Raw genomic sequence first — 26,800 nt, forward strand, 5'->3', positions numbered from 1 at the left:
CCAGTGGGAATTCAGTTCAGGACAGGACACAATTCAAAAGCATATCCAACGCAGATCACTGTCAAATATTTTTACCCATAGTTACAGCTACATGATTTCATACTCAATCCCAATATTGCCAGGAATTTTTAGACAGTTCAGACCTTTCCACTATTCAGATACTACAAAAAATGCTGACACTAGTGGCTAGGATTGCCACTATATATTCCGAAACATAACACAATTAAACTAACTGCAATGTCAACATCATTTGTCTTTAAATTATATTTAATTAATTGCAGCTGAATTGGAACACAAATCACTTTCAGCTCTTCATAACAGCAGATAAGAAAGATTTCTTTATGGTGGAAACAAAAATGGAAAGACCCTCACAGTGACCCAGAGTAATTACCTTAACAACATCTCCATTTAACCAATTTATAATGAGTGCAGAAGCTAGCAAGCACACAAAGACAACAATTAGCCTGCCAGGTAATCTGTTTCTAAACGCCTAGTGATAAATAGACGAGGGCAAAGATGAGACGGGGATTAACATTAACTGTTAAAAGCTGCCTTATTAATTTGAAAAATCTGTTGATTTTTTAATATGTTCAACAAAAAGCAAGGGCTGTATCACAGAAATGTATGTTAACGTATTCTGGAGAAAAACTTACAATAATATTCACGTATTCATTGATACACTACAAATTCTAGAAAGAAAATTTAGTAGAGCAGTAAATTGCAGGTGAGGTAATGAGGTGGTCTACTTATCATCAAGTTTTTTTGAAGTGTAAGGAGAGGATTGCCAGCATTTCCAACGTTATCAAAAGGTAAAGTGTAGTTTTAATGAAAGTGTTAAGATTTAACCCAGCAAGCAGCATGTAAATTAATTCCAAATCCCAGAATACTGCAGGTGGCATTCAGCAAGAAAGACGATAAAGAAAGAAAAACGAGCACGTGTCTCAAGCGGGAGCTGCAAGCTCCGGACCGGAACATCCCTGCTGTAAGGTTCTACATGGGGAAGCAAAGAGCTGACTAAGTTTCAGTCTACCGGAGCTGTGAGCAATTTCAAAATACTAAGTCAAGTGAAAAGTGAAAATTAGCATAGAAAGAGACGGGGTTTCCATACATTTCAAGAATTTTGTTCCTTTCTTTTTCTGCAAGTCCTGTCTGCATCTCATTCGGTAACTGAGAGGCAATGAGTGACTCAGGAAAGAAAGAAATCAAACCAAGCAAAGCAATCTTCCAAGAAAAGTACAATTTTTAAACTTACTGTAAAAATTCTTCTCCCACTGCGATCAAAGGCTATACAATAAACTGAAGATAGATGTCCCAAAATCCTCTTATGCATTTTCATGTGTTGGTAGGTGGATGTTGGGAACAAGTGGCTGAAACGTCCACATCCAGTTAATTGCCTGGCAGAAATTATGTTTACTGGGAGAGAAAAACAAAAGAAAAAGAAAACTAAGACATGGATTTTGTCCAGAGCTCACAGCAAATAAATATTAAATCAAATCTCACGTTTGGTAACAGCTTTACTATTATAATCTATAAATCTGAGCTGCTTCTACCTTATCAGAACATTCTGTACAGTCTTGTAACAGAGAGCCCACTCCTGACGAAGTCTTTCAACACCTACCACGCCACACCCTGCACCTGCTTTCTTCTACAAAAATTAAAGCAAAATAAAGAGTTCCCATCACAACCAGCAGTTATTCCAAGTGTTCATTTCATGAACAGGCAACGGATACATTTTTTCTATGTGGATTCAGAAAACTTGATATTAGTAACATATCATTTCCTTATAACAGTTACAACAAATGTATTCTTGGGATATAATAATAGTTTCTTTTAAAAGCCTTTTTTGTGATAAAAATCCTTCTTTGGAATGGGTTCCAGATCATATTTCACAGTCAGTGGTCTTCCATACGCTCCCCACAAAACCCCTCTCATTGTAAGCAGCAGCAGCAACAGCATTGCATTTCTATGACAGTGTGACTGAAGAATAAGAAATACAAGGCACCGACAGAAAAAGCCCTCGTCAAAAGAACGGCAGGCACAAGAGAAAACTGCAGCAACAACAAAATTATTTCATATTGTTAAACCTAGGAGCCCTTAAAAGAACAGCCTGAAATCTAACTGCAGAAAAACCTCATGTAAAAAAAGCCCCGTTAGCAGTCTGACCACCGATAACGACGAATCTTTCCACTAGACAAGGAAAGGAGAAAAAAGGCAGGTCTGTGCCTTTCCTGGGACACATCATCAAACGAAGATCACTGTGGCTGTAGAATACAAAAGGATCCTAAATCTAATCTTTTATTTGATGCCTAATTTGAGATAATTTGGAGCATTTCATTTTACCTATCCTAACTTCTACCACTCGAACTTTTGATTTTCAAGTTTTGAGACTTTCCAGCGCCACTTCAAGACCTAACACTGCTGTGTTGGTGGGTTCTGTCAAGCCCTTGCGATTGCAGGCTCCCTGCAGAAAAACCCCTTATCTTGTCTCCTGCACATTGAAGTAGGCAGGGCGTCACAGGAGCGGCGTGCAGCTCTGTAGTGCCTTTCAGTCCTTTAGTTTAAAAGTACAGTGAACAACTTGACCCATCTTCTTAATTGTATGATCACATCATTACCTATCTACACAAAAAAACAACTCTGGAATATGTTACAAAAAAACCCCCCAAAACTAGGGGGGTCAAGAAGTCAAGAAGCATCTTTTCCAAGAGTTACTAACCCGTAACGCACTTCTGTACATTTATAAGACTGAAGCATTTATACACAAGCAGAGACACAAATGGGAAAAAAGAAATTGTTTCCAGATGTACGGAAAGTATTTTTGGACCATTTGGACCATTTTTAATCACCCAATGCAATTGAAGCACTATAAACTAGGAAAAAATGTTGTACAAAAGGTGTAGGTGCTTGCAAAAGCCATCAGGCTCTCACCGTGACATTATCTTCCAGCAATATTTGTTTTTCATGTAAACACACAAATTCAGCAATACTAAAAAAGCAAAACACACTAAACCAAATTCATTTACTGTCTACCTACTATTCAGTTGATACCTGACATAATACAGGAACTGTTAAATGGAAACTGTCTCCCCTAGCAAAGTAAAAACGTAATCTTTAACCCCTTTTCCCAGCTTTTACAGGAGGGCACAGAGATCCCAAAGCGACCAATGCTGTGCAAAGGTACTGTCAGGTTTGCCTACACGTTATTTAATTCACTATTTAAGTATGGCAGCTTAGAAAACAAGTTCTTAAAAACGTCACACCTCCCTTTCCCCGACGCTGTGGACAATGTTATGCCAACACAGAGATGCAGTCATTTAGCAACACGGTAATTCTGCTGTGCCTTTCAGTGCTGAAATCATTTAAATACGTAATGACAACGTATCTACCTTTAAACGATGTCAAATGCCTTAGAACATTTTTTTAATGACACAAAGAACTGTGTGAATCGAAAAAGTATACTAGTGTTTCAAAAACATTCCCAATAATCACAATACTTTCTGTGTACTACCGTGTGCCCACGCAATCCTTCTGCAAATTCCCCACTGCTGTTTGCTGTAAATCCCACGAAGGAAGTGCTACAAGGAACAACGAAGAGCCAGGCACCCAGCTCACACCACCTCCCATCTGGCACTCGGCACCTAACTTCTCCAGTCGATACCCAGACTTGCAATCAGTCCGGCTTCAGAGGATGTGAAAGTAATTTCATTTTTTTCCGTGTCTATTTCCCCATTTGCGCAATGGGGACAAGACTCCTCAGTCTCCCACGGAGAATTAAAAATTAAAAAGCACTGCTTATGAAATGCTTCAATCAGGCGTTTCAGAGAGACACAGAACTACTGTTGTGCAATGAGGAGGCACCACCTTTATCAAAGCAGCAGCAGCTCTGAACAAAAGCACAAACACTCCACGCGCCTGATCCTCACTGACAACGCGCAGGGTACAGCTACCAGAAACTCCTGCCACACACACAAAGCTGTCACTGAGCTCTCTGCCCTCCCGCACTTCACAAACTATCCCTGCCTTCCAAGGAACTGCAAAGTAAACCCCGGCCCCAAAACAAAACAAATATCCCCAACTCCAGTTCTCATATTTTTTGGGAGAATATTAATACACAATATCTAAACACAGAATTACCCACGCAGGACAAAAAGCCCTGTGAAGTTTGCTTTCTTCAGTACAACAAACTTAGTGTACTCATAAAGCCCAAAAGCATGAAAAAACCCCCGATTCCCACACAGAGAATTAGCAGCATAGTAGCCCTAAAAACTTTTAGCAACCTAACTAGGGTCTGTACTCCTGCCGCACTGGGCGTAACAGCCGCCAAGTCTACCCCCCTTCACTATTTCCCAACAATAAAAAAAACTGTTAAACCTGTATTGCTGCTATTTCACACCAGAAGTGAGCGTATCTAGTCCCCTAGTGCAGAGCGGTGAGCCAGCCCCGGCTGACGGACGCACGCCAGCGCCTGCTCCAGCCACAGCCTGTGGCACGAACCGAGGGAGACGGGGCAAAACGCACGCGTGTTTCTGTTTCTTTCTCACAGGTTTTCGCCGTTGAAGATCACACCTTCAGGAAAATTACAGCCCTTAGTGCGAGGACAGGCACGGGTGGAGGGGGCAGCGGGGAGTCACGCACGCTGTACAACAGTAATTCTTAAATCACAGTTCATTCCGCTAGAGAGAACAGCACAAATGTAAAAACCCTTGCAAGAAATCTCACCTAGCAAGGATAAAACCAAAACCCTGCCACAATGACCCACCAGTGAACACCAAATTTAAAAAACAATCATCAGACATCATAAATTTCAAAATTAAGTCACAACTTCGGAAGGAATTAAACCATTTCAGTGTGGACACGGTCACCTAGCTGCAGCAGTTTTCAAACCAATTCTTCCTCTCCCTATCAACCCTTGCCTCACTCCATCTTTTGCAAGTCGTAATAGAAAACAGAATACTGGCACAAATGCTTGTGTTAAAAACAGCTTCTCTGATATTAAGGGTGCTAACTTCTCATCATAGTATTTCACCTTTTGAAACCGGCACTCTAACTTCGTACTGAGGACATCACATTTCATGTAGCCAGGACACGCGGTGAGCAAGCAGTAACCTCACCGTGGGGCCTGACCAAGCACGAAGACTGGGTACTGCTCGCAGTCTGCGGAAGAAACACAGGTCTGGATTTCGTAAGAACACTGGGAAACAAACACGGTTGGCTCACACAGGCAAAATATCTTCTCCGAGCGTGGATGTGTGGCCACAGGGACAGCTAGAGCCAGGAAAACCACCAGAAGAACAAAGCATTCCAGCTTTCATAGCTGCTGACCTCATGGAGCTGCTTCACAGCAGAGAAGCAGCACTGATTTGCTGCCCTCCTTGGAGCGCTGCTGCTTGGCAGGCCTCAGGTAGCTGCATCACCTTGCCTGTAAATTTCCATCCAGCTGAACTGCTCGCTCACTGAGACGACGCTACCAACTTTCTGGTTCCAAATTTGGTGTTGCTTTCACTACCAACAGTTATCCGCGCACAGCTTTTCACACTCGGGATAAAACAGCTCCAGTAATCAACTAAGGAGGGAAAACAACCTGCTTCCTAATCTGCTTTGAGTTGCCTGCAGGAAAAAAAAAGTCTCTGACAAAATCGAAGCAGTATTCCGAAGCAGGCTGATCACACGCGAGTAATTCCCATCGCTGAGGTACTGCACGACCCAGCTTTCCGTCTTCTGACTGGAAGAGCACAAAGGGAGCCCTAAACACAGCCCTAGAGCCCTAAACGCAACCCTGCTGCAAAACCCGCAGAGCAGCGGTCCAAGAGACATCCTCACCGCATCCACCACGTTACCCTGTCAGCAGCCGAAAGCCACGGCAGCATTTTCCCATCCTCTCCTCCCCCAGCAGATCCCCGCAGACCTCCACGACTCAACCCACAAACACCACGTTCCCGAGAACGACTTCCACGGCTCAGCACCTTCTCGGAGACTCCCGCAGCCAGAAGATTCCCAGATCCGCACAAGCACGCTGGGAAAAGGCAGCACCGATTTCTTGCTCCAGTTCCACCGTGCGTGACCCTTCATTTTGGATGACAGATCCCAAGCTCCCAGCCCAGCCCTATCCAGATGGAACAGCAAGCCACGGCAGCTACGACTCTTCCAGCTGGGAGGGCAACCACAAGCAACCCGTTCTCGCAGCGGAAAAACACACATTTGGGGCAAGCTTAAACCTTTATCACTGGAAGGGAAACGATACAAGAATACTTTTCGTTGCTAGTGCTACACCTTATTTACCTGTCTACACAGGCAGTTACACAATCATTTCATCTCCCTCACGAACACAGATTATTATGGGTGTCTCTTACTTCAGCCCAACTACTTCAGCAAGTAATTCCAGAAAACACAGCCTGACTAAGCCAGCACAGTACGGGAATTCACAATTATGCTGAAATGTTAAAGAGGTTGGGCAGACTTCTTCATTTCATGTTTTAAAACCAGACGCACACACACTGCAGCATCTGTGGCTGTCACTACTCACCAGAAAAAAAGCCTACCCATTTTGCAAAAATACACACAGCAGAATTTTGTGACTTCCACTTCAGGATTAACAATGGGAAATCCCAAAACCAAACTCCTCCCTCCTCTACAGCTTAAGTGTAGTCAACTTCTTATTTTAATCTTTACATACATTTGCCTCTCTTACTAGTCATTTATGTACCTACGCCAAGGAGGACTGTATTCTTCCAGGAACCAGTACTTATAAAAATTAATTCCTGGCTATAAAAGACCCTTTTCCATATAACAACTTTGCATTTCTTAAGTAACAGGTTGTAGGAAAACACCAAAACCAAGAAACCATCCTGTTCTCCAAGTCACTAAACAGTCGCCAAGCAAGCAGCACGAACCCTTGTCATGAAAGCATGGCAAATGCTGAAGTCCAATCTGCCAGTACGGTTTGTTAATAATACTGCATATTCCAAAGATATGTTCCAGTCCAACAGGTCTGATTCTTCTCTTATGAAAGAGTTGATCCAGGAGCCTTTATAGAAATACAACTGTAGAAGTTGAGCACATGCAATAAATCTATTGCCTATCAGCAATCCATCAGCCCAAATGCTAGTGAAAAAGTAACTGCAGAATCAGCCTAAAAGAATAAATACATGGATCTATAAAGAAGTAACCATATTAATATATGAAAACAGTTTTCTTTTTTAATGTCCACAGTATGACTCATAAATGATCTGACAAAAGCAGGAAAAGCACTAATGTAATAGTTCCCTATGCACTAGTTTCAGGCAAATATCCTTTTTTTTTTTTCATACAGAAGACCCATATGCTATCGCTTTCAACCACAAACAGCCCAGGCTTTGTCACCTTCGTGTATGACAAAGATTCATTTTTAGTAATGAGAGAGAAAGTGCAGAAGTACAAACAGAGGAACAGACGTGGCAGAAACAGCAGACCGCCATCATCACCCCTGCGTCTCCGCAGGGACGGGAGGAACGCATCTCCTAACAAACCAGGCAAAGCCTGCGCCTTTGCACAAACACACAGGCACACGACCGACAGGACGTACATCTCTGCCTGCAAGAATCGAATCTGTTTGCTATAAACCTGGCTAATTAAAGTTCTTTAGCTAACTGTGCTGCCAACTGAAAGTAACACAAACGCTGCTTGGGCGATTATCTCCTTTTTGAGGAAGGATGTTGCAAGCAGTCTGTTTTCTGTCATAATCGAGCTAACGTGAATTCCTGAGTCAATAAAAGTGCTCTGGGAGGCAGGCGCTTTGCTCTGGCTAAGATTCCTGAATGAAAAGATTGCCTACGCGCTCCTGGGACCACGCCTACTCAATCTTACAAGCACACGTACATATTACGTAGGTGTATCATAACAAAATACTCCAGCACGTTGCCCTCCAAACAGGAAGCTGACGTGCAAAGCTGTTCAATGTGGCCACAATGTTTTGACATGTGTACACACATGTCGGAAGATCCAAGTCTGAATAATACCAAAAGGGTTATTCTATTGTCAGTGAGAAAGCATGTTTAGACTAATTCACGGTGAAAAGTCAAAAAAAGACATTAATGCAAACCCACGGTGGTGTTTCAGTCCGTAACTTTCAGCTGGAACAAAACAAAAAGAGAAGAAAAAACCACGTTCCGTGTGTTTCAGCACTCACCCACGTTTGGCGGTTTCCCATAATTCACAGGTAGTTCGGGAGGCCGACCTCTGTGCAGAGCTGCAAATGCAGATCCTTTCCATAGCGTATGTCTGAAGTCTGTACCGGTGAGATTAACAGCTGGTTAGTGAAACGATCAGCCAAACCCCGTCCAACTGAGCTGCTCTTCTCAGAATCAAGAGCACCAAGCACCACTCCCAGCATCCCCAAATAGGACTTGTCTTTTTAAAAGGTCTGTCAGAGATCTAACACTTCAAGAAGATTGCAACTCTGCTTTCTAGTTCCTCAGCAGTATGACTGCAAACGGTCTCGGCTTCTTTTAGCTTCGTTTCGGGGAGCAGGGAGTCTACACTGATGGAAAGAAAAAGAGAATGAAAGAGTGGGTGCACTCTGTACTGAGGCAGGACTGAACTCAGGTATGGTTTTAGTCCTGCTGCAATCCCAACGCATACAGAACCTCTTCTTACGAACTGTACGTTTGAGAACGCACATACACGCACACATTTGCTCCCTGAAAGTGGGAGAAGTGAGGGGTTTTTTCCAATAAATCTGTTTTCCTGCAATTGATGGCAATATGCCCTCCTTTCAGATTCTCCTCTGCACCCCACCCCCCAAAAAACATTGTTTTTAAATTGAAGGCTGTTTTCTTTGAAGATTCTCCAGCTATCTGCTGCCAACTGGCCTCAGAGAGCCTTTTCTCTAGAACAATAGTGATTTTTCTGAGACTGTTCAGAGTGCCTCAGAAATTAGACCTGGACTTCTTCCATTTCTGGCCATCTGGAAGGAGAGAAATGAGCTTCCACGGTGAACAAGGCCCGAAACAGCAGGACAGTGCCACAGATTGGTGGAGCTGTGTATCACCCTTCAGATCTCCGGATCTGCAGTGCGCAAGCTTACGTGACGCGGAGAGACTCCCGAGAGCACCCTCTGATTAAACCCCAGACCGCACCACAGAGTATTACAACGATACACATTAAAAACAGCACTCATACTTTCTAAAATAGACCAAAATAGCTATAAATACCAACGATAAATGGAAACTTCATACTGAGACACAACTAGGGGGAGCGGAAATCTCTGTGTGTCAACTTTGAAAAAGCTACGCTGTTTCATATTAGCGAGTGTGGTTTACACACCAACTGGCACAGTGTCACAGCACCTTTTTCTGAAGGGGACAAAACCCCACCGTCAACCTAGCAGAAATCTCTTTGCAATAAATTTATCACGTGGCTTAGGAAGCACGGCCTCTGTCAGTGATTCCCCCAGCCTCTGTCCCCTAACTCGCCTACGAAGCTTCCGTTTCCCCGCACAAAGCTGTTTATTTTCTCTTTACATTTTTTGTTGCTGTTTTCTTCTAGGATGCAAACTGAATGCGAAACGAAGAAATCCCCTTCTGCAGGCCTCCCTGCAAACCTGCAATTCTCCACCCAGTTATAGCCAAGCATAGGCCAAACCAGGCTCAGCCCCACAACTCTGCGTGAGGCAGCGTGTTTGCAAACAGCCCGTCCCTCCAGGTGACCTCCAGTGCATCAGCAGAAGGCGACGGTCCTTGTTAGCATCCGAGTGTGACTTCACAGGATGCGGTAAATTAAGCGCTCAACCGCCACTGGAACAGGAAGGTCCTGCTCGCCCATCCCTCCTCCTCCTCCTCTCCCGGCATGACGCTCCTGCCGCCCGTGTCACCTCCAGCACTCTGATCCTTCCGTGAGCTAATTTAATTCACTACAACAGCAGTAACAAATTTCGCAATGTTTTTGCTCTCTGAATCAGCACATCACAGGATCAAGTAAGTTCTGGCTCCTACAGGGAAGCAGTGGTCGGGGCACGGAGTGAGGAGGGAAGGGCGGAACCACTCTTCTCAGTGGCAGATGGCTCTCAGATCTGTTCGGTTTTAACACAAAACTGTGCTCTCCGGATCATCGTCTCAAGCAGAGCAGTTTTTCAAAAGGAACAGGACTGGTGCTCTATTCATGAAAAAAATGGGGCTTTCGTTCAAATTAACTTTAAGCAAGGACAAGCAGGAATTATCACTGAAGAATCAGCCTCACCTTCTCCAACCCTCTAAACGCTGCCCCAAATGCCGCCCTGCCCTTCAGGCGGACACACCTTTCTCCTGCACAGCCTGGGAAGCCAGTGATGGAATAAAGCAGCCTGAAGAATAGCCCAGCACAGTCCAGAGACTGCTGGGTTATTTTAGACGCAGGCATGTGTATATGTGTATGAAAAAAATGGCTGGTTTTCAGATGGATCAAGTCTCCAACCCAGTGCATCACATCATTCACACAAACACCAGTCCAACGTGCTGGGGAGGGGAGGCAGAGGAGGCAAGTAACAAGATCAGGCAGCTGTAGCAAGTGAGAGATGCTTAACATGGCATTTTCAACCAAAGAGACAGGTATGTAACAGGACCAGCAATAACTGCACTTGAGCAAGACTGCATCAAGAAAGCTGGCAAGCACAGGAGACAAACCAGGGTTCATGCAAACACGCACAGATACCACAACATGAATCGCAACAAAAGGGGTTTTGATCATGAAAATGAAATTCAATCGCACATAAATTGAGAATAATCTTACCTTTTGCTGCCCTTAATAGAGACTGGCGCCCGACACCTAGCAAGGTCTGCACACCTAGGACACTCTGTGGGATCTCCTTGTCCAAAAGGGGTCCGAGCCTCTCACAGATCCTAAGAAGATAATCCGGAGGGATGTGTGCATTGACAGCCACCTAAACATACAAATAACGCAGACGTTTGAAAAGTGTTTTATTCTTGCTCCTACAGGCATTTCTTTCTTTGGTTCATGTTCAAGTGTTAAAGTTACTGAAATCAAGTCTAAAACCCCTGAAAACCCCCTCAAAATTAATTATACCAAAGGCGTCTCTTTTCACGTGACACGGAGTGCTGAAAAAGTCAGCCCAGAAATTCCAGGTGGTGGCAGCTGCAGCTGTGATTTAGGATATCCCTTAACGCCACACAAAAAGCCCCGAAACTCCGAGTTCCCAGCACAGTACTCTGATCAGACAAAACTACTGCCTGGGGACTTTTTTTTCAGCCTCTTTTACCCTTCAGTTCACTCTTTTCACATTTCTTGCTTAGCTGAAACACCCTCGCCAGACACCCACGTCACCGTAAGAAGCACACGTACTAAAGCCTAAAAACCCTAAACGCGACCCTAAAAGCAATACCCAGTCTCTGGTTTCTAGCTGCTGGGAGCAGGTATCTTTAAGACCCACAAGTGTAGGCTCCTAATTTGTCATGTCGAGAAACCATTCCTCTTTTTTCCCCTTTCGACAGAGACTGTTTTCTAGGGAGACACAATAGTTTTTCTGACAGTCTGTTCAAACAGCAAATAAATTGTGCCTTGTTACCCAGAATGTCCTGCGCTTGCCTGACTTCTACAACATTTACTAGCTGCCAGCAAAAACTCAACTTCAGAGCTTATTTAGCTCCTTCAACACAGGCCATAGAGCCACATCCATCTCCTTTTTAAAGACCAACAGTAACAGGTCACTCGGCTCTCAAGTACCTGTGATTGACGACGGAAAAACCAGTCGTATTAGAACTATTTACAACTTTTGAATCTGTTGCAATATTACAAAGAAAGAGATTGTCATAAACCATTTTTCTGCTTTACCAACCCACCAACTAACGCCAAATAATGTTAAAGCTGACCTGAAAGGGCCAGAAGAGCGCTCATTGTAAAGAAATAATAGCATGCATGTGCCCGCGCACACCCCTCTCCCCTGACGTGACCCCTTCCAACACGCCCAGTCACAGGCCGAGAGCGGTGACAGGGCTGCGAGCGCTCACCACCCACGCAGTTCCCCCCCAGCGGGGTAGGACAAGTTTTTGTGGAGCTGCAGTGCGCCGGAATGATTCCCCAGTCCGGCTAAAACCACGACCAAGCTCCACTCTGCTTCAGCCGCGGTGCTCGCCTACCGCCGAGGGAGCTGTTCCAGCTGCCCTGGCTGGGAGTGCTCACCCGACCAGGGGAGGAAAAGGTTTTCTGCCGGGTTTAGCAAAGCTGACTGCGATTCAGGGAAGCGTCAGAGCTGGTGGAAAGCAAGGAACGGGACCACTTCTTTCAACAGCAGAGCACTATCAGACAGGCCCAGCTATCCTGCCCAGCCAGCCCCCAAGGACATGCCCATCTCCTGCCCCAGCACACCAGAGGGAGCGGCACGCGTCGGGAAGGAGGAAAAGGTGAGTGCTTCACTCAGACCTGCTGCCAAAACATTGTTCACTGACCTATGTCATCAAACAGATTATTACTACATGTTGTTGGGAAATCGTTCATGCCAATTGGGCAACGGCGGTGGTGCTGCGGGGCTCAACGCAGTGAGTCATGTGCTGCGTAACGCAGCCACCCGCAGCACAAGCAGGACTGACACCAACCCACAAACAAGATTTTCACCAAAAAAAAAAAAACCCAAAGGCTTTTCCAAGGACAGATACAAATTACCATTTAACTCAACCCAACCCAAACTCTTCCCGTCTGAATGGAAACTCTTACAGAAGAGAAACAGGCTTCTCCACACATCCTTTCAGTCCCTGCACGTTAAAGAGCTGCAGCCCACATTAAAGCTGAGCTCCTCCAAAGCTCTGGGCTTTTGATGGAAACAGAAGAATCACCCCTCTGCAGGAAAGATAAACTTGACAGCTGCATGAACACGGTCCTGTTCCATGACTTTTCATACTGTGAGCACCAAGGAATGACCCCATGAACGCTCTCTTGCGCTGATCGGTTCCTCCAGCCATTCTCACTTTCCTCCCCCAAAAATCGCAGAGTTCCAAAACTGCATTGGTACCTTCTCGGTCGTGCAGCCAGCGACGTTCAGTGCACAGGCATGAATTGTCTTTCATTGTAACTTACATGATATAACAGAAGGCAACACGAGATAAAAGAATTATCTGAACTTTTTGTATTTACCTATCATTCTGGCTCATTCCTCAAATATTACAGATGTGTTAATGCTACAAAGTATTGTATCATCCTGCGCTGGCCTCCCTTCAGTATGTAAGGGATCTGAAAGGATCTGAAACAAAGACAATTCTAAAGAGAGAACCCGCAATCTAATACAATCCGAGTATGAAATTCCTTTCTACATCTCTGATAATTAGCAACACGCTTCTCAGTCAGCAATTGCCAATCCTAGCAATTTATCAAGCTTAAGATTAAAAGCTTAAAAAGAAAGAGAGTAACCAATCCAGAAGCTGTGGAATTTTACATTCTACTTCTAGGGTAGGGAAAAAAAAACCCCACGACCCATACCTCTCTCTCTGGAAATACAGAACTTCACAGAAAGCCCAAACCGTTCTCCTAGCGTAATGCAGCGAAACGCCTCGCGTTTCACCCAGAGGCACGCCGGTGCTGACGTATCGCCGCTACGCTACGTCTAGAGAGAGGAGCTGAATCCAGCCTGGCAGCAGACATCCTACTGCGGAGACACAGCACAAGTCATTCAGCAAGCAGTCCCGATCAACTCCGTGCACCTACTCGGGAACGGAAAGGGACTCGGTTCCGTAAAGAATAAAGGGACTGGGCTGCATGCAGAATAGCAAAAGGGGCGAACACCAACACGTGTGCGGAGCGGCCAGCGTTCAGAGACGACAGAGGGATGCGGTGACTCGCCTGCGACGTCCAGACGCTAAGCGGCTCAGGATACCACACATCTGCCCGATGGCTGCCCAGACCAGGAAAGTCAGTAAATCCACCGCGGAGCCAGAGTTAAATCGGCACGAGGGAGCTGCTGAAGCATCTAGATTTCAGTGCAGAGTTTTATTAGACTGCAAACTTCTCTAAGCGACATTTAATGCAGAGCACGTCGCACAGACCAGGCACATCTCAAAGTGACCACTCACTTTATCAACACACCCTGCGCACCAGTTTTGCCACCTGCACCCAGAACCGTGCCACACTACAGAAAAAAGGCTGCATCACACGCCTTTCCCTGCGCATTTTCATGTTTCTACAAGCCAGAACAGCCCAAATAAGTGACCTTTAATCTGAGTATTATCACTGTTGTTATTACCAAACAGCTACGGAGGCAGGCAGCAATAGCAGCGAATTCTCCTGCAGATTTTTTTCCATAATAACTTCCAGATAAAATGCTTAAGCCGCAGCCCAGAGCAAAACAAGCAATTCTATTTTCAGGTTCCCAAAAGAACTTGAAACAAAAATCCTTCCTTTCACCTCTGCGTGAGATAGCTGTAAATGGATTTTAAGTATCTTTCCAAAACATCAAGCTGCAAACATACAGCTGAGAAAAACAGTGTCCCAAGCCAGATTTTCATTAATAGCAGCAGGGAAAAAGGCAAAGCTTAGCATCAGTTGTAGCCACACCTCTTGGTGTACACTAGTCCAAACCCCATACGGCAAAATTAAACAATGGCAAGAATATTATCATGTCCTCAAATATATTAGAAAGTATTTTCAGAATATTAGAAAATACTTTAGAAAACAGTTAGAAAATCAGAAAAAATTAGAGACAAGTAATACAGGCCAAAAACCTGCTTAACAAGAGCTCCTAAAAGCACATGTTAAAATAATGCAGAAGAGCTGAAAACTTGCTACGTGAGAGCAAGTTCTGCCCCCTGGGATAAATTCGAAAGAGAACAATGTTTTGTTGCCTTACGATGTGAAGGACCCTGTAAAGGTTAAGATGTGAGAGCACAAGAACGCCACAGCACCACGGAAGAGTTCTGCATCATCGTAACCACACGGGTGTTACAGAGCTAAAAACTTTCAAGAACTGGGTAAAGGGAATCCATCCTTTTAAAAAAACCTACATAAACAACCGTGGGTGGATGTCGCACCGTCGTGACTGCCTGAACCGGTATGCAAATACGTCGCTACAGCGATAAGCGGCTGCAAGTAAAGAACTATTAGCGAAGTCACATCGGGGCGAGGAGAGTCATACCCCTAAACCTGTTTATGCTCCTGATGTTGGAAGCATTACCACATAATCTCAAAGACTACCGAGGAAAGGGTCCTCGCTCGGCAGCTAAGAAGACAGGCAAGAAGCTTGTTGATCCCAGAAACAAACAAACAAAATCCCCCAGCGTGACTGCTGGCAACTTCTCCTCCAAGGAAGGTTTCAATAAACAGGAAACAAACCTGCAAAAAAATGACTCGTTGTGATTACTGCTCGTAGAGAAGATGTCTGTCTTCCCAGGGATGGGAACCAGGTAGGTCCGAAACACCTCTTTCAGGAAGCCCACCGCAACGTTGCTTCAGAGCACAGACTGAATTTGAGGCGAGAGCTGCACACCGGGAGCGGTGCCGGCAGCAGCGCAGACCTGCGAAGGCTCCTTCAGACCGGTCCCCCCTGGGCGGGCGGGCGGGCAGTGGTGAAGCAGGGGCAGCAGATTTCTCACCTCTAGGCAGTCAGACGTACGAGGCTTCTCTCATTTGCCGAAATAACAATCAATTAAGAATCAGCTGATAACTGTATCAAAAAGCAGCAGAGGAGACCAAGAGGACCAAGGCAGCTGAGCAATCAGGAAATTGCTCAAGACCTCAAATAAGGAATCTCAGCAAAAGGAAGCTCAGATAGTGGACTCGCACAAGACGTCAACGGTATGCAAATACACACGAATTTAAAAAGCCATTATCCGCTCGGTTTCCCCAGAGAGAACGGGCTGGAACGACCACGCTACCGGATGACATTTTCCTGAGGTGACAAACCGTAACACCTCTCCGCTGCTAATGCCGGGATTGGCAATATCTATAAATAACAGCACCTCGGACTCGCAGCTGGTTTTAAATCAACGCGGATGGGCAAGGCAGGAACGCAAAGCCAAATCCCATAAGCTGCTCCACACCAGCACAGCCGTTCACGGATGCAAATTCCCCACTTGAATACGCTGTCCAACGACAGCTGATTTTCTGTTTTTCCTGAAATTATACACCTCTTCAGCACAAAGACAAAACGGGCTGAGCCAGAAGAGGTGGCCTGTCAAAAAGTTCCAGAAAACCAGACCAGAGCCAGTTATCTTTATCAGGAATAAACACAGATAGTTTCTAACAGCAACCTGCCAGAGACTCTTCTGATATTCTGAGTCGGTTCAGCTTGACTCGTCTGTACAACAGCTGACTCCACGGTGAACTGCTATGGTTAATTTAAAATAGGAGTCCTAACTGCGTGGAATTTTGACGTGCTTCAGGCCTTCTTCAGGAGGGCAAGGACCCTCCCCTCTACAACATGTTTCATGTCCCCAGACCACCAGCAGTCAATAACAAAGTAAAAACCGCTTTGGAGTACACCTGGACTGTTACCTAGACAGGCAGCCAGACATTGCACATAAAAAGTACTCCAAAGTGGAAATCAGCAGAAAAGACGAAGGGAACACGAACGCAGGTAAGCTAGTACTCGCTGCGTGGCTGCGCTCGCTAGGTACGATTCTTGTCAGCGTGTCTTAAATTACTCTTCTGCCTTGTGGTACCTGACATTTAAAGTAAAAGACCAAGTTCAAATAAAAAAAAAAAGAAAAAGAAACCTGAACAGAGAGTTTTCAGACCTTGACTAAAAGCTCAAGCGAAGCGGGAGTACATATCCCCTAGATAAAAGCCACCTTGCAGGCGATTTGGTTGTTATGTCTTTATCATTTCCAAAAGCCCTAAGAGCAATAACAACACACTCCACGGCACGAGTACCGGCGTATTTTCTGAAAAACACCAGTGCTAACCTGAACAGTCAAACTGAGAGTGGAAAACGAAGCTGAAACATCAGCAGTTAGAACAAGAAACACACCAAGATCTGCCAAAGCAGAATACTGGGCAAACAAACAAACAAACCAGACTTCCCTGGGTTTGTAAACTCTCACTGGGTTCAATTATCTCAGGCCTGCCTGGCCAGCGTAGCTGCAACACCAGGCAGAGATTGCAACTGAATTTGGTTTTCTGTCTGTAAGCGTTTGAAAAGGAGAAACGGGTAGAAGAAACTTTAACTCCAATTGCTAGCATCTCTAATTATTTTTTTTTTTTGCTCATTATGTGACTGAGATCATTAAAATGAAGGTCAGAGTTATTTGTGTTCTTCACAACCCTGGCTTTGTGCTAAACATGACATTCAGACATCTAGCTAGCCCTGAAGTCGAGTAGCTCAGGTTAATATGCAATCACACGCGACCCAAGGTCCAAATTCCAAATACATCAGACCCCAAGCAATGAGCGCTAAAAAGGCCTTTCCTCGACATCCTCAGCAGCAAGAGCTTCAGCCTCAGGGTTAGTAGAGAGAAGCTCAGTTCATCCTCCCTAGCAGCAGCCTGTCTCGCTGTAATGATCTGTTTATAGTCCTGTTCCTTACTGTGAATCATGTTAAACAGTTAAATAATGCCAGATAAAAAGGCAATCTAAAAGGATTGATTACTGTTGATTAGTTTAAGACAGAGGGAAAAAAAAAATCTTACACTTAATTTTGATAATTTTATACAGCGAGAAGCAACTTCGCATTAACTCCAAACCTCACTTTACAACGTTTTGTCTCCTGCTTCTGAAATTTTAAAGAAAAGTATATGGTTTCTAATATACACAAGAAAAAAAGTTTGAAGGCTTTTCTATTCATGCCCCACAGGACAGGAAAAAGCGTATACGTCAACGTAACTGACTAAGCAGAATCAGCGTGTCTGAAATCTGACTTCATGCTCCCACTGTCAATATTCCTCTCCGGTACCGGGTGCGGTCGCAGGCTAAACCTGAAACTGCCTAGAGTCAGGCTTCAGGTTCTCGAGGAAGACCGTACAGCATTAAAATTTATTGAATGCAGTACTTACTCCATATCTGCTCACTCAATACACAGTCCGGGAATTATCCACAAGAGGTATGATGAAGCATAACATGACTCTTAAATTTTTAATACACTCTGGAAAGGGAAAGCCAGCAGGTACCAACGTCTCATCTCGACAGAAGGAGCTCTCCCGTCTGCACCTGAGCTTCTACAACACCGCTAAAGTGGAAAACCAACTCTTGAGCAAGCTACCAAGCCGTCTGAGCAACACTCACGCCAAAACCCCACATCGCTGCTGCGCTGTGCGAGACGGGAAGGGCAAGGGAAAGGCAAGGACGTACTTCCCGCTCCTTCCAGGTGAGGAGACGGCGACGATCGCACACACGCCGCACTATCGATATCACACAAGCCATCAGCAAGTTCACAGCATCCCAACCGCAAAGCGCCAGCCGGCGCCACGCTCTACCCCGAGCCCCCGGGAATGGAAACCAGGCCACCTGCCCCCTTCGGAAACAAACCACGAGGACTCTGAGGTCTCGCTGGGCGCGTCCGCCGGCCCGGTTCTCCCCGCGGGAGCGGGAACGGCCGTCCCCACCTTCCCCAGTGACAGAGCCTCCCGTTCGTACCCAGCCAAAGCAGCCGCCCCGTCTTATTTCTCAGCCGTTTAAGCCTTTCGGCCTTATATTTTCTAAAATAAATTGTAAAAAATCCCTTCTTGTTTGTTTTTTTGTTGTTTTGTGCCGGAGCAGGCCCAGCCGGCCCAGCCGCCGCCGCAGGCCGCGGCCCCCCGGGCCGGCCCCGCCGCTCTGCCCGGCCACACGTCCCCCGCCCCGCCGGGGCCTGCCCGCCGCCCCAACCCCCCCCGGGGGGCTGTCAAACCTCCGCCTCACCCAGCGGCGGGGGCACCGGGGGGGATGCCGCCGGGCTGGCAGAAGCCGGGCCTGACGGCCGCAGGGAAGCCGCCCCCCCCTTCCCCCCGGGTGAGGACGGCGGCGGGCGGGGGGGGAACGGACCGGCGCCCCCCGCCCCATCCCGCCCTCCCCGCCAGTTCCTCCGCCGCGCCGCAGCCAATCAGCCGCCGCCTACCATCGCCACCACCCGTTCCGCGGCTTGTAAGGCGCGGCGCCATTGGCCGGGCCGGCCCCCGGGTACGTGCCCTCAGATAACCCTCCCGGCCCCACAATAGCGCGGCGCAGGCGGTCAGCACCAAGCACCCCCCCCCCCCTTTCCCCCAACTCCGCGACCCCCGGCCCGGCCTCCCCTTCCCGCGCTCCCCGCGGCCTCGGCGGGGCGAGGAGAACGAGCCCGGGGGGGGGGGGACGACACAGGGACGGGGAGCGGCTCCCGGCGGCGGAAGGGGGGGGGGGGGGGGGGGAACTTGGGGAAGCGGCGAGGGAAACTCGGCTCACCAGGTCGTCGAAGCTGCGGCGGTGCTCCTTGCCCTGCCAGTCCAGGCGCCGGGGGATCAGCTGCGGGAGGGAGACGGGCGAAGGGGAGGGGGGACGGGGACGGAGGCGGCCGTCAGACCGCGGCCGGCCCCGGGAAGCCGCTGCCAGCCCCCCCCCAGCCGTGAGGAGACGGGCTGGGGGAGACGGGGCAAGGGCCCCCCTTCCCCCCAGTCCCCGTCCCGAGGGCTTCCCTACCTGGTGCTCCTCCAGCTCCTCCACCAGCACCTGGGGCGAGGCGGACACACGGACGGACGGACGGACAGACAGACAGACAGACAAAGGACGTGAGTCCGGCGCCCGCAGCGCAGCGGCTCCCCCGCCCGCCGCCCTCCCGGCCCCGGCCGCGTCCGTCCCGTCCCGTCCCCCCCCCCCTCGGCCCGGCCCGGCCCGGCCCGGCTCCCCGCTCACCTGGGCGGATTTCTTGCAGGGTCCGGACTGCAGGAACCGGGCGATCAGGTAGTAGAGCTCTGCGGAGGGGCGGGGGGAGAAGGGGACACGGTTACAAGGCGGGGAGGGAGCGGAGGGCAGCCCCCGCCGCCAGCGCTACCCACCGGCTTCCAGCTGGGTCGGGGCGGCCGCCGCCATCCTCCTCAGGAGGCCCCGAGGGGGAGGGGAGGTGGCGGGGTGGCGCCCCCCGGGGAGAGGCCGCCTCTCACTGCGGCCGAGCCCCCAGGGAGCAGCCCCGCTGCCCGTGCGCGGCGCTGGCCCCGCTCCGGCTCCCGCCCGGGCTCATGGCATCGCCGCTCGCCCCACCGGCAGCCCGGCCCGGGAGGCGGCCGCCGAGCGCGGGGCGGGGCGCTCCTCCCGCCGCGCGGGGGCGCTGCGCGGCGCCCAGCGAGGCGGAGGAAGGAGCGCCGGGACCGGAAGGGCGGGGGCGGGGCTTCCGGCCGGCGGCGGGGTGAGGAGATGGCGGAGGGGGCTGGGCGGCGCTCGGGCCTGGTGGTATCCCCGGCGGGATGGGAGCGGGGAGAGCCCCGGTCGGGCCCGCTGTCCCGCGGGGAGAGCGCGGCTTGGCCGCCGTCGGAGCTGCAGGGCCTCGAGGCGGCCTCTGCCCGGTAGCGGCTGGGAAATGGAGACCCGGAAAATAATTAGGTTTCAAAAAAAAAAACAACCAAAACAACAAAACACAGGGACTCGGGAATCTTGAGTTTCTGGTCGGGCGGGTGGGGAGGTGGGGAGCTGACAGCCCTCACCGGCTCGCCTTGGGGAAGGCCTGGCTGTAGGGAGAGGCCCTGGACGTGGGGCAGGGGCGTGGTGATGTGCTGGAGGCACAGAAAAATAACGTTTTCTCTGGCTGCGTCCATGAAGTTGTTTAATCCACTGTAAACTCAGACAGAGGTGCCCAAGAGAAGGTGTTGAGCGGTGGCTGCAGGGTGCTGGGCGGCTGGAAAAGCGCCTGGGTGTTCAGAGGATCTGTGGCCAGCACGGCCTCGCCTTGGTGGGTACGGTCGGTGCCATGCTCCGAGGGGCATTGCCCTGCCGTGGGCACGGAGTGGGGGGCCTTCGGGAGCCAAGCTAAAATTACTTGCTCTCAGCGTCCAGGAAATTAAAATATGATTGATGTGGCACCTTCAAAGGTAAAAGGTTTCGGCATCAAGCCCGGTAGATACTCTGAAGGGAAACAAAGATCTTTTTCCATGGGAAGCATCCTGTCACAGCTCCAGAGATTTATTTCAGTTTAGCAATAAGCTGCTAAAACTTACGAAGTGGATTGACAGTGTTCTTCACTGTAAAATTGTGTTTTGCCACCATAAATACCTGGCATTTGGTGTTAGAACTCCCCGAGTCTTGGCAGTGTAACAATCGCTGTCACAACTGGAAGATAAAAGGCAACTCATCTTCATGCTTTGAATACCACGAGCTGAATCATGGTAAATCGATGCCGCTGAAACATTAAGAATAAATTCATTTTTGCATGCGTTTGCAGCATCTGCTCATGACTAGGCTTTCTGTGAAGTGCTGTCTCAGAGTTGTCCCTGCCGTTACTGTCGGGATGCAGTCCTTCCCGCTGGCAGCCTCTTCTCCCTCAGTGACCAAGTGCCAGAAGCTCTCCGGAGAAGGAGTCGGGCGCTTGACGTTCGGCTGCTCCGCATAATTCACCTATATCCGCCTTAATACAGCCGTGGAAGTTGTTCATTTTGTGCCAGGAACTTGGATTAATGCATAGACCTCGTTTCGTCTTCATTCTCTGAAGTCCTCAAGCTGCTAATGAGAGTTTAAATATTAACAAAAAAAAAAGTCTCTCCCAGGTGCAGCTCTTGGAATCTTTTTTAAGGCAGGTTCGTTGATCACCTCGTCGCTGGCAGAGACACGAGGTGCTGCCTCACCAAGCTGCAGACCGCAGTTCTAGCGGCTTTCCGATAATAACAACTCTCCCACTTTTCTGGCGTTGCGCTGGAGCCTCTGCAGCTGCAGCACGGGTCCTTCCCATGAGAGGCACAGCGTGAAACTGCAGTTCTCGAGATAAATTACCAGCTAGGAAGAGAGCTTGCTGATAGTCACTGCCTTTAGAGGTAATCTTTCTCCCACATGTCTTCAGAACGGAGAACAGCAAGCTCGTCTGTTTATGCGTGACAGGAATGGAAAGAAAAACACACGGGTGATGTTTTATAGTATGCCCTGAAAGTACATGCCAGTCTTTCTGAGCTAGATAGGATTCTGCGTCAAGAGAAGACACGGCACCATAAATACTGTGCAGCACCGCGTCCTGGTGCGTTGCGGTGCTAACAGCTACCGGATTTATTTCTTTGTGAGCATGGTGTCCTTCCTCGGTGCCTTTTGGTCGGTGCCTGAGTGAACCTCTCTACTCACGGTGTGCTTGTATTTGAGCTTGGGGGGGTGGCAACGCATGAAGCCGCGCCGCCACGGCAGGGTTATTTTCTTAGGGCCTATCTAGAGCCGATGGGAAGTTCCGCAGTAACTGAACAGGCGCTCAGGTGGAAAGCCTTGGGTGGAAAATGCTCCCAGAGTAAACTCATCTGCCCTCTGCATGTGTCCTTCCTGCGCCATTCCGACAGGGACCCTCGCCCCGGGCTGTTTGCCTGAGCGCTTATAAACACACGACCCCACCGCGCCCTCGGCGCAGCGCAGATGGATCCGTGCCTCCCCGAGAGAGGATTGCGTTCGTCAGCACCCGGCCATTCGTTCTGCGCCCGTTGCGGGGTGCGGGTACGCAGACTGCGGCATCCGGCGCCCAGCTCGGGTACGAGCGGAGCGTGAGTCGCGCCCGCCGCCGCCGCTGCGTGGCTTGGCCAGAGTCCTTCAGCGCGGTCACGGCTGTGGTTGGCTGCTCTGCGGTGGCTCCCGAGCCTCTTCCCGTGCTGCTGGTGCCCTGGCACCTCAGCTTCCTGTCGTTTAGTGACTCCCCAAGGCTGCTGTAAGGACTGCAATCGATACCTCTTCCTGCTCCTCCCGGGTTTTCCCCTTGAGGAGTCATCTGCCCGGTGAGTAATGCCCGTCCCGGAGCGTCGCTGGCGTTCCCCGGGAGCTCCGTTTCCAGGCGAGCTGCAGCCACACGCAGCCGTGACTCATCTCTTCCAGGATCCTCTGATCCAAGAAGCAGCGTGCTGGGGGTGGTAGTAAATCTCCCAGTGAAAGCAAGGTTCTGTGGTTGTGCTTATTCATCTTTCTCCAAATCAGAACCCTGTTATGCCAACAGCAACAGTGGCACTGAGTGTCACAGAATCACAGAATGGTAGGGGTTGGCAGGGCCCTCTGTGGGTCATCTAGTCCAGCCCCCTGCCCAAGCAGGGTCACCTACGGTAGGCTGTAGAGGACCTTGTCCAGGCGGGTCTGGAATATCTCCAGAGAAGGAGACTCCACAGCCTCCCTGGGCAGCCTGGGCCAGGGCTCCATCGCCCTCAGAGGGAAGAAGTTCTTCCTCATGTTCAGACGGAACTTCCTCTGCTTCAGTTTGTGCCCGTTGCCCCTTGTCCTGTCACTGGGCACCACTGGAAAGAGCTTGGCCCCATCCTCCTGACACCCACCCTTCAGATATTTGTAAGCATTTAGTAGCGAAGAAGAAGGTGCTGACTGGCGTGGTAATCTTCGCTGATGAACAACAGCGGTATTCAGCAGCAGAGACGCTTTAAGGGAGATGCTGGACTGTGACAGTTTCTTTCCATACTGCTCTTTAAAAAAAAAAAATACAAAAAATGAAAGCCTTTAAAGGATTCTGGGAGTAGAAGCCTGTAGATAAATGCGTGCTCACAGACCGCCCCGCAGAGTGGAACTGATCCCGTTGTGCCGTGGCCAAACCTGTCAGACCTTGCCGGGTTACCCGCCTCTCCCCCACGCCACCCGGCACGGCAGGGTGCAGAGCGTGGAAACCCGCCCGGCACGGCAGGGTGCAGAGCGTGGAAACCCGTCTGATCCGCAGAGAGCCCGAGAGGGGGGAGAACAGGGGCTGGACGCGTACCGGGAGAACATCTTGGAAAATACCGCCCTGAAAGAGGTCTCGCTGAGGTTATAGAGGCGGGTCACAGGCCAGGCTGGTTCGTGAGGTTTTCGTTTCAGGCGTGTGGATGCATTTTTCATACTTCCATAGGCTCACTTCGTTCTGCCTTTCTACCTTCTTGCTGCTACCTCTGGTTACTGCTGAGTCCCTGGTTCCTCAGCACAGCACCTTTGTGTACACGTGTTAGTCTGAGCAAAAATCTGTGTGGAAAAAAGCCCTCGGAAAAACTGCCTCATTCTTCTGCCCTTACACCATTAGCACACCCAGACCACTTTTAAGAATAAGGAAATGTGATTAACCTGATGCGCTTTATCCCTCTGAAGAGCCCCGTTCTGACAGCTCTCGTGGTAGTATTTGAATACCCATTGCTTCCACCTGTTTGGCGTCGTAGAAAGCTCTCAGCACTTAACAATAAGCCATTTTTCAACTTTTTCCCTCTTTCTGGTTCACGCAGGGCTGCACCAGGGCCTGCACTCGGGGCACTTTTCGTACCTTGGCCGCCGGCAGCCTGTACCTCCTCTGCGAAATGGTCCATCGCGTCCTGTCGCTGTAGCTGAGAGTAAACACAAGCCAGCAGAGTTTACTCCTGTTTAGTTCAACTACAAAATTAAATGAACTTCCCCATAGTCAGCTTGTAACACCAGGTAAACGCCTCCCTCATTTTATTTATCATTACGCTCTCCTGATGAGCCAAGTTCTGACTTGTGCTTTAACACGGCATGAAAACATGATTGCGGTTTTTCACAGCCAGACAGAAAGGTACAGTTGCAAATCAAAAGAACAGAAAGGTACAATTGCAAATCAAAAAAAAAAGAAAGTTTCGAGTGGAATTGTGCAGGTGTGCTGGGCTGTGCCTGGACTGTACCTGTCCTTTTCCGTAAGCGTAGGTGGGAATGCGCATGTCTGAATCCATTTGGATTTAAACAGCAGAGCAGGTTAAGTATTTTCAGCTTTTTTTTTTAGTATTTTCCATGCACGTTTCTATGTGTATCCTGCTCAGCTTGGGCCTTTCATATGCAGCTAAGTGGTAAACAAGGGTAGTAATTGTTGCAGAAATTAAATCCAAGGTTTAACTGATACAAAAATAAGTGCTGTTTGGAAGAGTTTAGGAATTGGTGCCTTGTACTGTGCAGTTGTAAGCAAATATGGATGCTGAAAAGTGAAGGTAAGATGATCTCCAAATGCAGCAACCTCAAAATTAAATTTTGGTATCATAGCTTATTCATTCTAAAAAGAAAAATAGGAAGTGCAAAATAATTAGCAATAATTACAGTCGCGGGGTTTGCTTGCGTGCAGAGCTCCCGTGTGCAAATCAGCATCCTGTCTTGCGGGACAGAGCTCCAAATTTCCGCTCCTTCATACGGTTTTCTCCCTTGATAAGAGCTACTAAAGAATGATTAAATAGCTGTTAGGTATTATACAAGATCTGCTCTAGGTTTTTTGCTGTTTTTAAAAAATGATTAATTAATTTCTCTGCTGCATCATACCAGTCTTCCCTCTAGATGGTGCCCGATACCCGGGAGCTGCGTGTAACACTATCCCGTAGGAAAGGCTGTTGAGAAATAGTCAGGACGCCACTCTCCTTTGTTTCTAAATTCTATCTCATAATAGTTCGTCAAAGTTGCTAGATTACTTGTTCTGTGTGATGCAAATATGGTGTTTCTTCCTTTTCAGAATCTTAAAATCCATTCACTAGAGCCTGAAATGCCACCTGCCTGGAACAGTGTCAGCTGTTCCTCCGTGGAGCGATCCATATCTCGTATTTCTTACGGCAGCCATTAGCCGGTGTTCGCTGCTGATGGGCTGGACGGTGTGCACAGCGCCGCCGCAGTTGTGGGAACTCGTTATTTGCCTGGTTTTCGAATAAATTCATTCTCTCTGAGTATTGTGTAAACATTTATCCGTGTCTCTGTTTTACATAGAAATGCAAAATTTCCAATATGGATGAAACGCATATGAAAATGGGCAACGGTGATCTGTGTACCTGTGTGCTCATAGCTCTGTAGGCAGAAGGACCAGGTGAATAACGTCCGTATTCCAGTAAATATAGTCAGCATCACTGGGTTTCAGCATGATACTTGGATGGCTTACAGCCCTGAAGGTTTTATAAGCAGCAAAATGACTACTAGTTGTAAGAAACAAGGTAGTTTTTGTTATTGTTGGCACTGCAATCGCTGCCTAAGGGCCTGATTCTGAGCCTGCGTCGCTGGGAGCCGCCGGGTTGGGACTGAGCCCCTGTCCCCAGCCTGGCCCAGCTGCCTAACGCAGCCCTTCGGGGAGACGCGGCTGCTGCCGGGCTGGGGCTCGCCCCAGAAATACCGCCCGGTGCGTCGGGGGGGGCTAATGCAGCAACTTCAAAGCTTGCGAATTTTTTTTAAATAATCCTGTGATGTTTGGTTTATGATTGGGGGTTTTTTTAGGGCCCGATCCTGCGTTTTTGACTTCTGGAAGCGCCCAGACGGTGCCTGACTGCAACTGGGAATTCATCACCTCTCTGCCCGCATAGCTGGGCATGCGGGCTTTACTGGAACTCCCTCAGCTGAGTATATCGTTTAAATAGGATTGTGTCCCCGTGTATCCCATACCCTTGCTCTGTTAAGTTGTGAGGATTTCTCTATGTTTTAATTCTGTTTGTCAGTTTTACAAAAATATTAGCTATTTTTGTGAAGGAGCGCACAGCGTTCACAAGAGTTTTTTTAAAGTGCTGCTTTTATTGAAATAAAAAAGTTTAATAATGGTGTGAGATATTTTTTATATTTGTTGATGTCCATAACATCTGTCCTTCTCCCAAGTAACAGGCAATAGGTCCATAACATCTGTCCTTCTCCCAAGTAACAGGCAATAGGTCCATAACATCTGTCCTTCTCCCAAGTAACAGGCAATAGGACAAGGGGAAATGGCCTCAAGCTGCACCAGAGGAGGTTTACATTGGATATTAGGAAAAATTTCTTCACTGAAAGGGTTGTAAAGCACTGGAACAGGCTGCCCAGGGAAGTGGCTGAG

At 48.5% G+C, this 26,800-nt stretch overlaps 1 protein-coding gene and 1 long non-coding RNA gene across 6 annotated transcripts in view; one reads left to right on the forward strand and one right to left on the reverse strand.

The window, feature by feature from the left end:
• Positions 1-20,089, reverse strand: part of BRWD3 (bromodomain and WD repeat domain containing 3) — a 61,520-nt gene extending 41,431 nt beyond the window's left edge. For both annotated transcript variants that reach the window (XM_075435899.1, XM_075435898.1), the window contains exons 1-7: positions 19,893-20,089; positions 19,750-19,808; positions 19,537-19,566; positions 19,303-19,362; positions 10,741-10,891; positions 8,165-8,263; positions 1,253-1,413 (exon numbers count right to left, since the gene is read on the reverse strand). In XM_075435899.1, coding sequence (XP_075292014.1) covers positions 1,253-1,413; positions 8,165-8,263; positions 10,741-10,891; positions 19,303-19,362; positions 19,537-19,566; positions 19,750-19,808; positions 19,893-19,926 — 594 coding nt within the window. In that variant the 5' untranslated portion in view covers positions 19,927-20,089. The remainder of the gene's footprint in view (positions 1-1,252; positions 1,414-8,164; positions 8,264-10,740; positions 10,892-19,302; positions 19,363-19,536; positions 19,567-19,749; positions 19,809-19,892) is intronic.
• LOC142363157 (uncharacterized) lies at positions 19,292-25,691 on the forward strand. 4 transcript variants are annotated; one of them, XR_012765543.1, is made up of 4 exons: positions 19,292-19,625; positions 19,769-19,797; positions 24,252-24,441; positions 25,472-25,691. It is a non-coding gene; the product is annotated as an uncharacterized LOC142363157 (long non-coding RNA). The 4 variants fall into 4 exon arrangements; XR_012765541.1 differs by having other exon boundaries at positions 19,292-19,797; XR_012765542.1 differs by lacking the exon at positions 19,769-19,797.
• Positions 25,692-26,800: the final 1,109 nt, after the last annotated feature.

This window comes from Opisthocomus hoazin, chromosome 14, assembly GCF_030867145.1.
Source record: "Opisthocomus hoazin isolate bOpiHoa1 chromosome 14, bOpiHoa1.hap1, whole genome shotgun sequence".
In the NCBI taxonomy this organism is placed as follows: Eukaryota; Metazoa; Chordata; class Aves; order Opisthocomiformes; family Opisthocomidae; genus Opisthocomus; species Opisthocomus hoazin.